The 13,481-nt window shown below is 59.7% G+C and overlaps 1 protein-coding gene across 3 annotated transcripts; it reads right to left on the reverse strand.

Annotated features, from left to right (window-relative positions):
• Nucleotides 1-271: 271 nt before the first annotated feature.
• On the reverse strand, nucleotides 272-13,418 carry HGS (hepatocyte growth factor-regulated tyrosine kinase substrate). 3 transcript variants are annotated; one of them, XM_005221033.5, is made up of 22 exons: nucleotides 13,322-13,418; nucleotides 11,737-11,821; nucleotides 11,337-11,412; nucleotides 10,869-10,961; nucleotides 9,173-9,296; nucleotides 8,023-8,075; nucleotides 7,555-7,623; nucleotides 6,791-6,915; nucleotides 5,762-5,840; nucleotides 5,597-5,695; nucleotides 5,415-5,510; nucleotides 4,764-4,802; nucleotides 4,546-4,686; nucleotides 4,392-4,451; nucleotides 3,713-3,923; nucleotides 3,137-3,309; nucleotides 2,920-3,060; nucleotides 2,660-2,837; nucleotides 1,861-1,994; nucleotides 1,666-1,785; nucleotides 1,397-1,486; nucleotides 272-959 (listed from the first exon to the last, which is right to left on the reverse strand). In XM_005221033.5, exons 1-22 carry the CDS (start codon nucleotides 13,356-13,358, stop codon nucleotides 849-851), a joined length of 2,334 nt encoding a protein of 777 aa, XP_005221090.1. In that variant the 5' UTR covers nucleotides 13,359-13,418; the 3' UTR covers nucleotides 272-848.
• Between the last annotated feature and the right edge of the window lie 63 nt (nucleotides 13,419-13,481).

Here is a 13,481-nt window from a genome sequence, read left to right on the forward strand (position 1 = left end):
GCTACAATTCTGACAGTGCACTCAGACTAGAGCCCAGGCCCCACACGCCTCTCCCAGGAGTCAGGGCAGCTGGGTGGAGAGGGCACAGGTCCTTGGTGCTCAATCTCAGGGAGAAAGACAACCAATCTCAAGGCCAAGTAGCGTGCACCAGTTGAGACTCCTGTGGAGCTAGGCCTGGGGCGAGGGGCAGCTGGCCTGTGAGGAGGCACCCACACACCCACCCAGAACTGAAACAGCTGCCCAGCACTTTCCCTCTGAGCAGACACCCTGATACTTGTTGAAAGACATTTTTATTATCGCTGTTCCATTCCATCTACTCAGGGCACTGGATAAGATGGCAGCTCAGAAGCAGAGAAGCTGGAGACAGGCCCCACCCTTCCTGTGAGGGCCAGGAGCATCCCTGCTGACAGCCTGGGGGGCCATGCTGGAGAACTCTGGGGAGCACTCACACTAGTCACAGACCATGGCCTCAAGGTCTCCCGGGTGGGGATGGGAGGGCATGAGCTGTGCGGGGCAGAGACCCCACTCTGGCCAGCCCTCACAGAACCCGACATAACTAGGCTGGGGGCTTCCTCTCAGGGAAGGTCCTTCCCTTCCACCCTCCTCCCCGAGGCCCAGCCCTGGGGAAAGGAGTCAGACATGAACTTAAGGAGCCAGAGACAAGGATGGGGCCTAGGCGAACCAGGAGCTGGCAGGCAAGGACAAAGACGGAGGAGGGCCGGAGTGAAGGGCCACCCCGCCCACGCAGAGGGTAGAGCGCGAGGCAGGAGGACCACGCTAGTTAGAGATGGAGGCGGCAGTTTTGGAGAACCGTAGTGTTACTCTCGATGGGGAGCTCCCAGCCGGGGTCAGTCAAACGAGATGAGCTGGGCTTCACTGCCCTGTGCTGGCGGGCCCTGTGCTGGGGGCTGCTGGGCCACTGGGGGCTGCTGCTGAGGAGGGCCGCTGGAGGGCGCCATCTGTGGGAGGACACACAGGCCAGTGGTCTGACTTCCCTCTTCAGGCCCCAGCCTCCCCATCCTCTACCAGCTCCTCTCCAAAACACTCCACAAACCAGCCTGGCCCAGTATTTAGGCCCCTCAAGCCCATGCTCCTGACTCCTTCCCTTCCTCCAGTCATCACAGATTCCCTGTCCTCTTCCTGTCCCCAGCAGAGCCCACTCCCCAGGCATTCCGGATTCATGTCTCTGGAGCTGAGTAGATGGGGCCTCGGGCTTTTAAGTAAACATATGGTTTTGACACCCAACAGCTATTGCTATGTGCCTGTCCTGGTCCTGCCTGAAGAGCAGCAATCCTGGCCCACGCCAGCCGCACTTCCCAGGGCAGCCCCACTGCAGATGGGGTCCACAGTGAAGCCTGTCCCGTCATGACCCACGGTGGTCCCAGGAGAGGCTCACCTGCTGGTACACGGGCTGCTGCCCTGAGATATAGGGTTGCTGTGGGGGCGGCAGAGGCGCGTCTTGGCCGGGGAGGGTCGGCATGAGATTCTGTGGACAATGAAACAGCCCCATGCTAAGAAAGCAGCTCTGTAACCAGGTCAATGCCAACCAGCAGAGAGGCAGTGGAGGGGACATGGGGCAGTGAGCAGAGCATGGAGCCTGCCCAGCATGCTCCCACCCCAAAAGGCCCTGCTCCTCCCATCTGAGGCCCCCCGACAGCCTCTCACCTGCATGCTATAAGGCTGGTAGCCCATGGACACTGACTGGCTCCCCATGTAGCCCATCGTACCAGACTGCGGGGGCTGGGAGATGGCTGGGAGGCTCTGTGGGGCCTGGGAGGCCACGGTCTGTGGAGGAGAGAGGGCGATGGGAGACAGTTGGGCCTAGGGCCCTTGTAGGGAAGGGGCGGCCTCCCCACCTACCTGATAGCCCTGCGTGGGAGTAGGCTGGTATGATGAGTAGGCTGGGCTGGTGGTGGGCCCTGCGGGGCCCTGTGCGGCTGCCTGTGCACCAGCCGCCCCTGCTGGGTACATGTAAGCGCTCACCATGCTGGGGTCTGCAGACAGAGGAGAGAGCTCAGAACTCTGAGGATGGGGCAAGGGACAGGGGCTTGAGTTTCCCTTTTCCTTGTGACTTACAGAAATAAGTTTGTGTTTCACATTCTCACAAAAGAATAGTAAGTGAAATCAACAAAAACAGGAAAGGACCCACAGAATGTCACACTCTCAGAAGACCAGTCACAGCCCAAATGGTCTGCAAGACGACAGGCCAGCGGTCTTTGGGAAGTCAGTGTCAGAGAAGCCCACAGAACGTTCTAAGAGGGAGGACAGCTAAACAGGGGCCGGGTTTCCTGTTGGCACAGGTGAGGCCCTGGGGCCGTGTGAGCGCGAGCCAGCCGCAGATGCAGTCACACCAGGGCCTCTGGGCTCCTTGTCTGGCACCTGTGCCCAGGCCCTGCAGAGCATCCTGATCTAGCAAACGTAGAGGCCTCTAGTAGTGAAGGGTGTCACACCCGCCACTCCCCCTAAATTGGGTCAGAAGAGAGTGAGTGTGGCTGAGTGTGGGGAGAGAGTGTGAATCTGAAAAACACTGTGTACTGCTCTGCCGACTGTTCTGTAAGTTTGCGATCACACCAACACAACAAAAGAAGGAAAGGGTAGCGGTCTGGGGTTCGTCTTGGCTGTTGGCCCCCCACCCTCCTGCCCCACCCCACTCTGTTACCTGCTGCGGCTGCTGGCATGCTGGGGTAGGGGCCGCTGGCAGCCGGGGCCGGCTGACTCATGTACATGGTGTGCATGGGCGAGCCCTCCACCGAGCCGGCCGGGCTGAAGGTGCCCGCGAAGCTCGCCGGGCCGGAAGGCTGGTACAGCACGCCCCCTGCTGCAGGCATGGCCTGGAGCTGGAGACAGAGAGACCACTTTCAGGGCCCTTGTCCGTCACCAGGGTGCCCCGAGGGACCGGGGTGTGTGGTTGGCACGTGCCTGGGCGTAGGGCAGGGAGAAAGCGGGCATCTGGGCCCGCATCTGGATGGTCTGCTTCTGCTGCTCCAGGCGCATTTGCCGCTCCTTCTCCTGCTCCTGCAGGCGCTGGATGGCCAGCTGCCGCTGCACCTCTAAGTACTCCTGTGGACCACGAGGCAGGCGTCAGGGCCGGCTCTGGCCCCACACCCTACAGCTGGGCAGGCCGCCACCGCCGCACCTGCTTCTTCTGCCGCATGATCTCCAGCTTCTGGGCCAGCTGGATCTGGCGCTGGCGCTCAGCCTCCTCAGCTGCGCGGCGAAGCTTCTCCCGGTGCTCCTCCCGCAGGGCGCTGAGTGCCCCCCGGGCATCACGGATCTGTGCCAGCTTGTCCTGCAGTCCCTCGTAGTATACTGTGGGGAGGGGGCAAGCTGGGGGCCTTGGTATTGGCTGGAACACAAGCTGCCCAGCAGTGGGCACTGCTGCCCAGCCTGGCTTGGGAAATGGCAGGGCCCAGCTGAGCACCTGTCTACAGGGTGCAGCTGGCATAGGGGCTCCAGGGCAGGTGGACGCACATGCACATGTGTGGGAACACATACGTACACATACACACTCCCGCCAGCTCACTGTGCTCAGTGGGACATCTGCCACTGGGACTCCCTCATGCAGAGCCCAAGGTCCCTCGCGGCAGCCCTGCCCACACCACCCCAGGCGCAATAATGCCTGGCCCAGAAGGTACCCACTGCCCCTAGCGGGTGTGGCAGGCCCGATGGGAGCCCCCGAGGCCTGGAGGGACACCTGGGAGGGTGCACGTACACCTGCGCTCATCCAGCTGGTTGAGCAGCTCCAGCAGCTGGGGGTGCATGGTGTTGATGGACTGGAAGAGGGACAGCACGGCCGAGTCGTTGGTGATGCTGCGGCCCCGCACGTGGTTGCTCTTCATGCGGTTGACGAAGGTGGTGACGGCATTCTGGAGGGCCTTCAGGAACTGTGCGTGGCTCTCCTCGGACTCCCCATTCTGGTACTGCTGCCGGGGCACAGGAGTCTGCCTGAGCACCTCCCACACCCCCAGCGCGAGTGGGGACAGGATCCCTCTGTCCGGCTGAGCCAGGTGCTAAGCTCTGAGCTTGCTGCAGGACTGACTGGGTCCTCCTGGGGGGTCTGCGAGAGGCGCCCCCAGCACCCGGTTCACAAGGGAGGAAACGGAGGCCCAGGGAGGCTCGGCTTTTGCCCACAGGCACAGCGTGGCCGAGACGAAGCTGTCCTGGCCCTGGCCTCTTACTCCACTGGGCACCAAAGTGCAGAGCCCCAGAATATTCCAGCCTGTTCGGGGTAGACAGCAAGGCGCTGAGCAGAGCCTGCGGCCAACCCAGAGGCGTTCACTGGAGAGCTGTAAGTGGCAAGAGCCCACCTCTGGGGGGCCGCTGTGAGCCTGGCGCTCTGCACTCCGGGAGGCCAAGTCTGCCCCCAGCCTGAGAAGGGAGTCATGGCTTACCTCACTAAAGGCAGCTCCGGCTGCAGTTACGGCCTGAGGGTCTGTCTCTGGGAGGGAAGTCTGGAAGAGACCAGACAGTGAGACTCCATTTCTGCCTATCCTGGTGTCCCTCTCCCAAGGGACCACAGTCTGAAGCCTGAGAGTGGCCCCTTACCTCCACGTTGGCAGGGATTGCGTGTCCCTCCCCAGGCTGGGCCGTGGGCTCTGTCAGAGGCACCGGCGCGGACGGCGTGGGGCTCTTCCGAGCCTCCTCCTGCTTCTTCTCCCAGTAGTTCCGGTTCAGGTACCGCGCAAGCTGCACAGGCAAGAGGGGGTCACTCCCAACGGCCAGGAAGCAGCGAGGGGAAAGCACCACACTTGGGGTATCCTCACCTCAGGATCGATGTCCTCAGCCAGAGGCGCCGACGAGTTCTGGGGAGACATGGTGGATGTGAGAGGCCACAGGCCAGAGGAGTGGCCTGGATGATATAGCCATGAGAGTGGACCCTGCACACTGGCCAAAGCCTGTTCAAGCGCCAAGGGGCTCCGTAACTGTAGATGGGATGCAGGGTGCTGCCCCACCAGCCCTCCCACTGACCACAGGGTTGGGTGGGCAACTGGCAGGGCTTCTCTCAGCTCCACCCACAGTGCCCTGCAGGGTTTGCAAATGACTTTCTAAACCTCTGCCCCACCTGCCACCTTCCTCCTTTTTACAGAAAGAATTCGGTCCACCTCTAGCAAACAGACCTGTGACGGCCTCACTGGAGGCTAGAAAAACAGAGCACTTTGACCCAAGGTGTCCCCAGCTCCTCCCGCTTGGGGGGTATGGAAGACACTGGGGTCTCGACAGTGAGGCCTCCAGCCCTTGCAGTGTCCTCTGCTCCACCGGGGTCCTGACCAGGGAGCCGAGACCTGTGGGTACCAGGCTGCCTCTGCCCCTGCCCAGGAGACTCAAGCATCCCTGCTGAGGCACAATCGCTTGCCCCCCCCATCCCATAGGAAGGGGGTCCAAGCCGCTGGGGCTGAGCTGAAGGGCAGGCTCACCACAGGCGAAGAATACAGGCTGCTGGCGGGGGGTGCTGAGGAGGCCACGGGCGTGGGTTCCGCCTTGGGGTACGCGGTATAGGCCGACTTCTGCCTCTGCAGGATGACCAGGAGGAGGTGTCCGAGGTGCACGCCGCACTTTCCCGGGCACCCCCAGACTCAGCAAGGCTGCCCCCGCTCACCATCCGTTCCTTCTCCTCGGCCTCCGACTGAGACAGGGCCAGGGCCAGCTGCAGCTCCTCCTCTTCCTGCAGGGCTGTCTCATCCCTTTTAGGGGGCAGCTGAGGATGACAGGGCAGAGTTAGCGGGGCCAAGGGTCAAGGTGCCCCCAGAGGCCCGGGCAGTACCTGCGACTGCTGAGACAGCGGGCTGGTCAGGTACTCCGGGGGCAGCTCCGTCGTCGAGGCCGCTTTTCCCTCCGCTTTCCTGGAGGAGACAGGATGCCGTGTGTCACCAGGCGCTGTATCCCACCCCCATGTGTTCTTGCAAACAGCCTGGGGCTCCCCTCTGACACCCTCAGGGAAGGAAGACAGAAGTTCCGCAGACCACACTCCAGAGAAAAGCTGGACCCATGAACCAGTTGTCACCTCTGGGCTGCAGGGCCCTGGGCAAGTCACTGGCCTAAAAGACAGCTCCTTTCCTGGAAATGGGGCTCCAACACCCGCCACGCTGCGGCTTTCCAAAGAAAACACCTCCCAATGCAGCAGCCTACAGATACCACTTCCCCAAAAGATCAGATCCCATCCCTGATGCTGGGAAGATGGACAACACGGGCTCCTGGGCCAGCCACACTGAGCCTGACTGTCACCACAAGGAAACCCTGGACCCAAACCCAGAGATGTGCCTCAAACAGCCTAGGCCCCTCAGCGATGTCCTTGTCACAAAAGAAAAAGAGGCTCAAACTCACCAGGTTAGAGAGCTGAGGAGGCGGCTGGGTCCTAACAGGACCGAACCACCATGGGACGTTACTGGGACTTGGGAACCCTGAACAGGGACTAACTGCACTGATGCCAAATGCCCCACTCGACTGCTACCAGCAGTCTCGTGGGAAAAGTTCCCCTTGGGAAGCACACATGGGAGTTGAGGGGAGAGGGACAGGGTGCCCGCGGCTCACTCTTGACTGGTTCAGGATACAAGGTGTGTGTGGGCACACAAGCCTGGGAGGGTGGGGGTGGTGTGTGTGTGTGAGAGAGAGAGAGATGGAGTCAATGGGGCTGCAGAAAGGCAATTTACTGTCGTGGGGTGAGGGTCTCCAGGCAACTCCTGTGTCTCTTCTCCCAACACTTTATAAACAAACCCAAGCAACTAGCCAGCAGGACTCAGACCTAGGGGCCCTGCCGGGCACCACCCTAGCTCCAGTGTCCCAAGGGACTCACTTGTTGAGCTGCTCAAAGCAGGGCTCACACACCCGCACCTCCTTCTCAATGCCGAACTTGGGGATGGTGGAGTACTTGGAAGAGCACTTGCCGCAGAAGATCTGGCCACACGCCCGGCAGTGGTGCTGTGACACGGGGTGGTCAGGGAGGCCTGGTCAGCCACTCTTCACTCCACCTTCTGCCCAGCACCACCCGCTGCAGGAAGTGCCAGGCTGGGCCTCCCAGGCTGGGGTGGGCAGAAGGTGAGCTTGGGAGGCCACAAAGGACCTGGGGAACAGGGCACACTCGCGAGCTCCCAGTTATAGGCTCCACTTTGAGGAAAAGTAGTCACGCTGACAAAAAAAGTTCACACAAGAACACATAAGCTGTCCTAATGAGTGAGTTTTGCTGTACAGTGAGTCTGAGGAGTCTGCTCAGATGTCCCAGGCCCCAGCTTCAGTGAGCAGAGGGAAGGTCCAAGCCAGACAAGCCAAGTCAGCTGAGGAGACTCAGCGAGGGGGCTACTGGCCGAGGCAATGCAGACCCAAACCCCTGGGCATGGGGTGCTTGCGTTCCCCAGGAGTGCAGCCTTGCCTGAACTTTGCCTGAGGGCACTGACCATTGGACACAGATCCCAGGTGACCTCACTCCCCACGCCGCCAGGTCCCAGTCCAGAGTGAAAGGGCCTGCTGTGCGCGCAGTGGCCTTGTGGTAACAGCGGGAGGCTTGGGGTCTGTCCTGGCCAGGTGGGGAGCTGGGGCCCTCCCTGAGGCAGGCGCACTCACCTTGCGGGTCATGACCCCAAACTGCACCCGGCACCGGTGGCACTCCTCAGCATCCACCCAGTCAGGGGCCTGGGGACGGGCAGAGTCAGGTCACACGCCCTGGCCCTCCCTGGCCACCCCGCTTTCCACAAGGGGTGCAGGGGCTGCAGGGGGCTGCGGCCAACCCACTGCAGACGTGACTCGAGGAAGACCTCCCTCCAAAATGGTCCTCTTTTCTTTCTAAAGACTGCAAGACTTCCCACAGCTTCAGGGACATGGAAGTATTTAACTGGGAACCACAGCCCTAAGGCACCTTCAACCAGGTTCCTTTCTCAACCTGCAGACAAAGCTGCATATTCTACTCAAAGGGCATTCTCACGTTGAGATCAATTAGCAGCTCTCCTGCTCCCAACAAGCCCAGATCCCAGGGTCTCCCTTCTGCCTCCTGCAAGCAGCCTAACTCCTGGACCCAGCACCCTGTGAACTCACTCTCTCCGCAGCAAACATGGCATCGCTTTCCTTGAACTCTGGGAAGACGTGTCCTGGAAAAAGGAGGCCCCTGTTACCACTGAATGCTGCCCTGGTGTGTGAGGCCCCCAGCCTCACCTGTCCTTACCCATCAGCCCTGAGGCCTCCAGCGATCACATCCCAGTCCTTGGCGTCTGCTCCTCCCCGAGCAGACAGAAGAGGCCCAGAGCCTGAGGCAGCAGGCACAGTGACCTCACACTGCACAAGGGCGTCTAGGGGCGCAGCTCAGCCAGCCTGCCCCACAGCTGGGGTGGCTCCGCACGGCCGCTGAGTCCTAGGGACCACACACAGAGCCAAGCCTTGCTCCCACCACATCAAGGCCTCGCGGGTCTTTCCTGGGCCTCCCATCTGGCTCCTGGCCTGCATTCCAGCCAACCACAATTCTCAGAGCTTTTAAACCAGAGCTTTTTTTTTTTGAGCCATGGACCCGTTGAAATCCCATAAGTCTTTGTTTTTGGTTGGGTTTTTTTTTTTTGGCCATGCTGTGTGACTTGTGGGATTTAGTTCCCCATCCAGAGATCAAATCTGGGTCCCTGACAGTGAAAATCCAGAATCTTAACCAGTGGACTGCCTGGAAATTCCCTCCATAAACTCTGGATGTTCTCTCTCATGTCTGAAGTTCAGGAATTGAGAGTCTGAGACCAGCTTATTGACCTGGATGGGTCCTTCATCACACAGTGTCAGCAGTCCTGCTCACCCTGCAACCAACAGGCAGTGCCCTTGCTCCCACTCCGTGGCTCATCTTGGGGTCAGAAGACCTGGCCCAGCTGTGCGGCAGAGGTGGGAGAGGACCCAGCCTGCCCTCTCATCCACACCTGGTGGGAGCACCAGGAAATCTTCCAAACACGGCCTGAATCCACCGCTCTCCTTGCCAGAACCCGAACATCTCTCCACAGGTACAACAACGGGGAGGAACACGCACTGGGCCTGAAGAAGCCTGCCTCAGCTGCCACAGCCCCGCGTAAGACTCCCCAAGTCCACTGTGCTCAGAGCACAGTGCCGCCCCCAGCACAGCCTCCCTTGGGCCCACCTGGTGCAGGGCAGCCCCTCAACTCCTGATGGTGCGTCCCAAGCCCAGGACCGGACCCTCTCGCCCCCACCCCCGACTCACCTTCCACCTTCATGATCTGGTACGTGTCCTGGACCACCTTGTACTTGGGCTCGTTCCGGAAGGCGTGTGCCCAGGCCTGAATCAGATACAGGATCTTGTTCCGGACGTTTACTTCCACCTGCCTCTGTAGGCAAGGGAAGAAGGAAAATGAGGACATGGAGGTCCCAAAGAGATATCTCAGAACAAGGAAGCAACTGGCAGACCCCAGCTGGAGACGGGGCCATGTAGGGAGCCACTCCCCAGATCCAGGCCTCCTCCAGGAACCCCATCCCCAAAGACAAATCCATTCCCCCTGTCTGTCGACTAAGGGCCTGCACTGGTCTCTAAACGCCTGGGAGAACCTGGGGAATCCCTCAAGTGAAGGCTCTCCCACCCCTACTGTCTCATCACCACCTGTCTCTGCCCACCTTACCCCTGTGCCCTACAGGACCCTGACTACCTAGGGAGCCCCTCAGCCTGTGACCCACTGTGGGGCTGGCTAAGGCCAGCCAGCAACAGGCAGAGCCAACCGAGCCTGGGCTGAGGGTGCAGACGCACGGTCAGCCAGCTGCCTCCTTCCAGTCACAGGCAGCCCAGACAGGTGGGATGAATGGCTCCAGAAAGTTCCCTACATACAAGGCCACCACCTCCAGCAGATTAAAGCACAACCAATCCCACTTCTAAAGCTCTCTCGATGACATACACACACAATGCTCAGGACAGTGGGTCAAGAAAGTTGCTTCGAGGAGACACCCACCACAGCTCACATGCCAGAGTTCCTGCTCTTTTTTATAACCTGGGTCCAGTCAGTGAACCCCTCTCCAGGTAGCCCCGGCCCTCCAAGGACTCAGACCCCGTGCCGTGTGAACAGGACACGATCATGCCCATACAAGGAGGACAGGTTCTAATTCTTCCTCTGTCATCCAGGACAGAGGAGGGGCTGGCCAGGCCTCCAGTCAGGGCTTTGAAAAAGTCCTGCTGTCAGCTCAGCCTCAGATGGGCTCCAGGCTGCGAGGCCCACAGGCACCCAACAGGCCCAGGTCAGTGGTGGTGGAGTTGGTGCCAGAGCTGTGCTCCTAGGTTGCCACCTAGGGCGGCCTCAGCTCTACGGGACGCCCTTCACCTCCAAGAATGGCTGCACCACCCCACTCTACATCATACAACCTCCTGGTGTCACTGCCCACATCACAATCCCTACAGGTGGGCAGCAAACCTGCCCTGCCCGGATGACCCCTTGAGGCCCTGGAGGACTTTTTCCTCCTCTGCCTTGGCGGGTGGGGTGGGGGGCGGGTTCTGGCATCCCTTCTCTGTTGCGTTCCCCAGCTCTGCCTCCACAAACACATCAAACTCACGTGCCTCCCTGCTCTATGCAAGTCTTTTGGGGACCCCAGGTCTCCACTCACATGCTCTGCCATGGCCACACACACACTGTTCCTCCCCACCTTCTCTGCTACTCAGTGAGCATCCCCTACCCTTCAGACTCAGCTCCTGCCCCCCAGGAAGTTTTCCTCACCTTGCAGGAGTGGGGTCTTCTCCGTACTCCCAGATGCAGCCCTGCCTAGCTTCTGGGAAGGCCTGATCTCTCCAGGCAGGGATCACAAACACTTGCCCTCCAGCCCTCGGCACTGTTTCTGACACAGGTGCCAGCAAAGCCCCAAGAAGCCCCTGGGGTGGTGCTCCCCCACACAGGCCTCTCTGCTCCCTGAAGAGCACCCACCTTCAGCAGATCCTTCAGCTCCTCCATGGTCTGCTTGTTTGCCACCTCATCATGGACTGTCTGGCCGCAATTCTTCACCACAGACTCCATGACCTGCAGATCCCAGCGAGGGGAAGACTTAAGCTGCAGGTCAGGGCAGGAACTCCCCGTCCTGGACAGGTCCACCTTCCCCACAAGGTGGGCCTCAACACGGCCCTCAGACCACCCAGCTGGATAGGAAAGCCCACAGAGCAGTCTCCAAGGCAAGCAGCAGCCAGGGCTACACCTGCTCCTTTTAACTCCATGTTTTATCACCAAGGACAGACACTGGAGTCAACCTCAGGGGCTACACGTGTCAGCCTCAGGTGGAAGAGCAGAAGCACTGCTCCCAGCCCAGCCCAGCCCTCTGTCCCTGGTGCCGCCACTGTTGGCAGTGCGCCCATCGCTGCCACCCCGACCAGGGCTGACTGGAGTACAGGGTCTGATTACCTCTAGGGCGTACAAGGCCACGTGGGGATTCTTATCATTAACTTTCTTCTTGATGGAACTCACTGCATATTTTGCCCTGACAGAAAAAAAGGCATTTGTAAAAGCAAACAGAAAAAAAAAAGAAGAAAACAGCTTCTAAGACTGAGGAAAAGCCCATTGGCCATCTGGTCCTTGAGACCCCCTAGGCAAACGTCCAGGTAACCATGCACTCCCCAACAGTACAGAAAAAGTCCTTTAACTGTCCTGAGATCTCAAGAGCCATAGCACACAGACCGCACAGTACTCCATCGGGGCCTAACATGCTCAGCTTTCATCAGGGCAGGATCTTGGAAGATGAGTGGGCACAAAGCAACCCCAGTCCACAGTGCGGCCAACCCCCTGCTCCCGAGGGTGCACTTACTGCGTGTCCCCCTGGCGGATCAGGTCACAGATCTGGAGGATGGACTCCCAGTCAGTCTCCAGAAGAAGCTGGCTGGTCGCTTTGTCTAAGGCAGAAACGCACCATTACAGGGGCTCATCCTGCTGGGTGATCCCCTAGCTGGATCCCCAGCTCAGCAACAGGCAGGAGGAACTGCCTCCTTCCCATTTTATTTTAGACATCTGGACCAAACGGAAAACTGCGTGACCATCCTCCTGACACCTGACAATAACGGTGGAAAGCACTGTCCTTCCTGAAAGACAATGTGGGCTTTTTACACACAAGTGCTGTTCCAAACACTTTACGCGAACTCACTCAACTCTCAAACAAACCTTAAGAATTAGGGGATATTTCCACCTTCTCTGTGGACAAAGAAACTAGGTGAGAAGTGAAGAGAGGTAAAGTCACTGGGCCTGAAATCACACAGGTTGCTGGGGTGGAGCGAGAATTCAACACTAAGCTCTGCTGTCTCATCCCTCATAGTCCCTTGTTTTCAGAAGTTGTTTAGCTCTCAGCTGTGGCACTGCTGGAGAGACATACAGCAGAAACCCTGGTCCTCTGCCTCAAGTGTTCTGTGGAATGCAGACGGGGCTGATCTGCCAAGAAGGATTCTCCAACGACAGAGACCCCGGTCCTCTGCCTCAAGTGTTTTGTGGAGTGCAGACAGGGTTGACCTGCCAAGGAGGATTCTCCAACGACCACCTCTAGTCTACATCACTGTGGCCTCAGACACACAGATGAGTGGCTCAGGGGCTGCTCTCCCAGTTCAGTCAGGACCATGGTCCCTGGAGTCGTGCAGAAGATCAAAAAGGATCTGACAGTGACTCCTGGATTGATCACTGAAGGGCTGAACCATCTCATGAGCTGAGTTTCTCAGCCCAGATAATTCAATGAACCTCATCTGAGGTCCCTCCGAAATCGCATGTGAGGAAAAAGGAGGCCAGGTTCAGGCTGACCATTCGACTACCCAGAGCGCCTGTCCAAAACACAGAACAGTTTCCTGAAGGAGAGTGAGCTTGTCCATAAACATTGATTTTCCTTCCTAAAACCTGTGACTTCCAGGAGGTTCAGAAAGATCAACTATCCACCCCAACAGAGGAAACGCCTTCTTAGCCCCGGCGCTTCTTCCCGGAGCCCAGTGGGGACATACGGCGCGGGTCTGGATCCCTGGGGAAGCAGCGCTCCGAAGAGCTGGCAGGTCCCAGGGAAGACACTGCTGGCTCCACCCTTGGGGCCCACGTATGTGTCAGAATCCCCAAATTCCAGGCAACCTAGGTTTTTGGCGGGGAGAGAGGGTCTACTGAGACTTTACTATTTCACTGAGTCATCCATTCTCCTGACTCAGGACGTGAGGCCCGCTTGGCCAGACGCTGGTAGTTAACTTCCCCAAGCTCCTGGCCGGTCTCCTGCGCGGACCTTCACCCAATCGGTCGGCGCCAGGCCCTGCGCCCAGGACAGCCGGGCCTTACGTCGTCTGCGCGCCCGCCCCGGGCCCGAGTCGCGCGGCGGTCGCCCGGGAGCACTGGGGGCGGGGGTCTTTCCCACCGGGGAGCGGGGGCAGCGTTACCTAGGAGACGCTCGAAGGTGCCACTGCCACGCCCCATGGCGACCCGGGACCCCAACCAGACGCCGCGGCGATCCCCACTGCTGGCCGGCGCGCCCCCGACTTCCGCTTCCGCCTGCCTCTCAGACGCGCGCACGCGCACGTCGCCGGCCAGCCCGCAAGC

The sequence above is a fragment of the Bos taurus genome, chromosome 19 (assembly GCF_002263795.3).
Source record: "Bos taurus isolate L1 Dominette 01449 registration number 42190680 breed Hereford chromosome 19, ARS-UCD2.0, whole genome shotgun sequence".
In the NCBI taxonomy this organism is placed as follows: Eukaryota; Metazoa; Chordata; class Mammalia; order Artiodactyla; family Bovidae; genus Bos; species Bos taurus.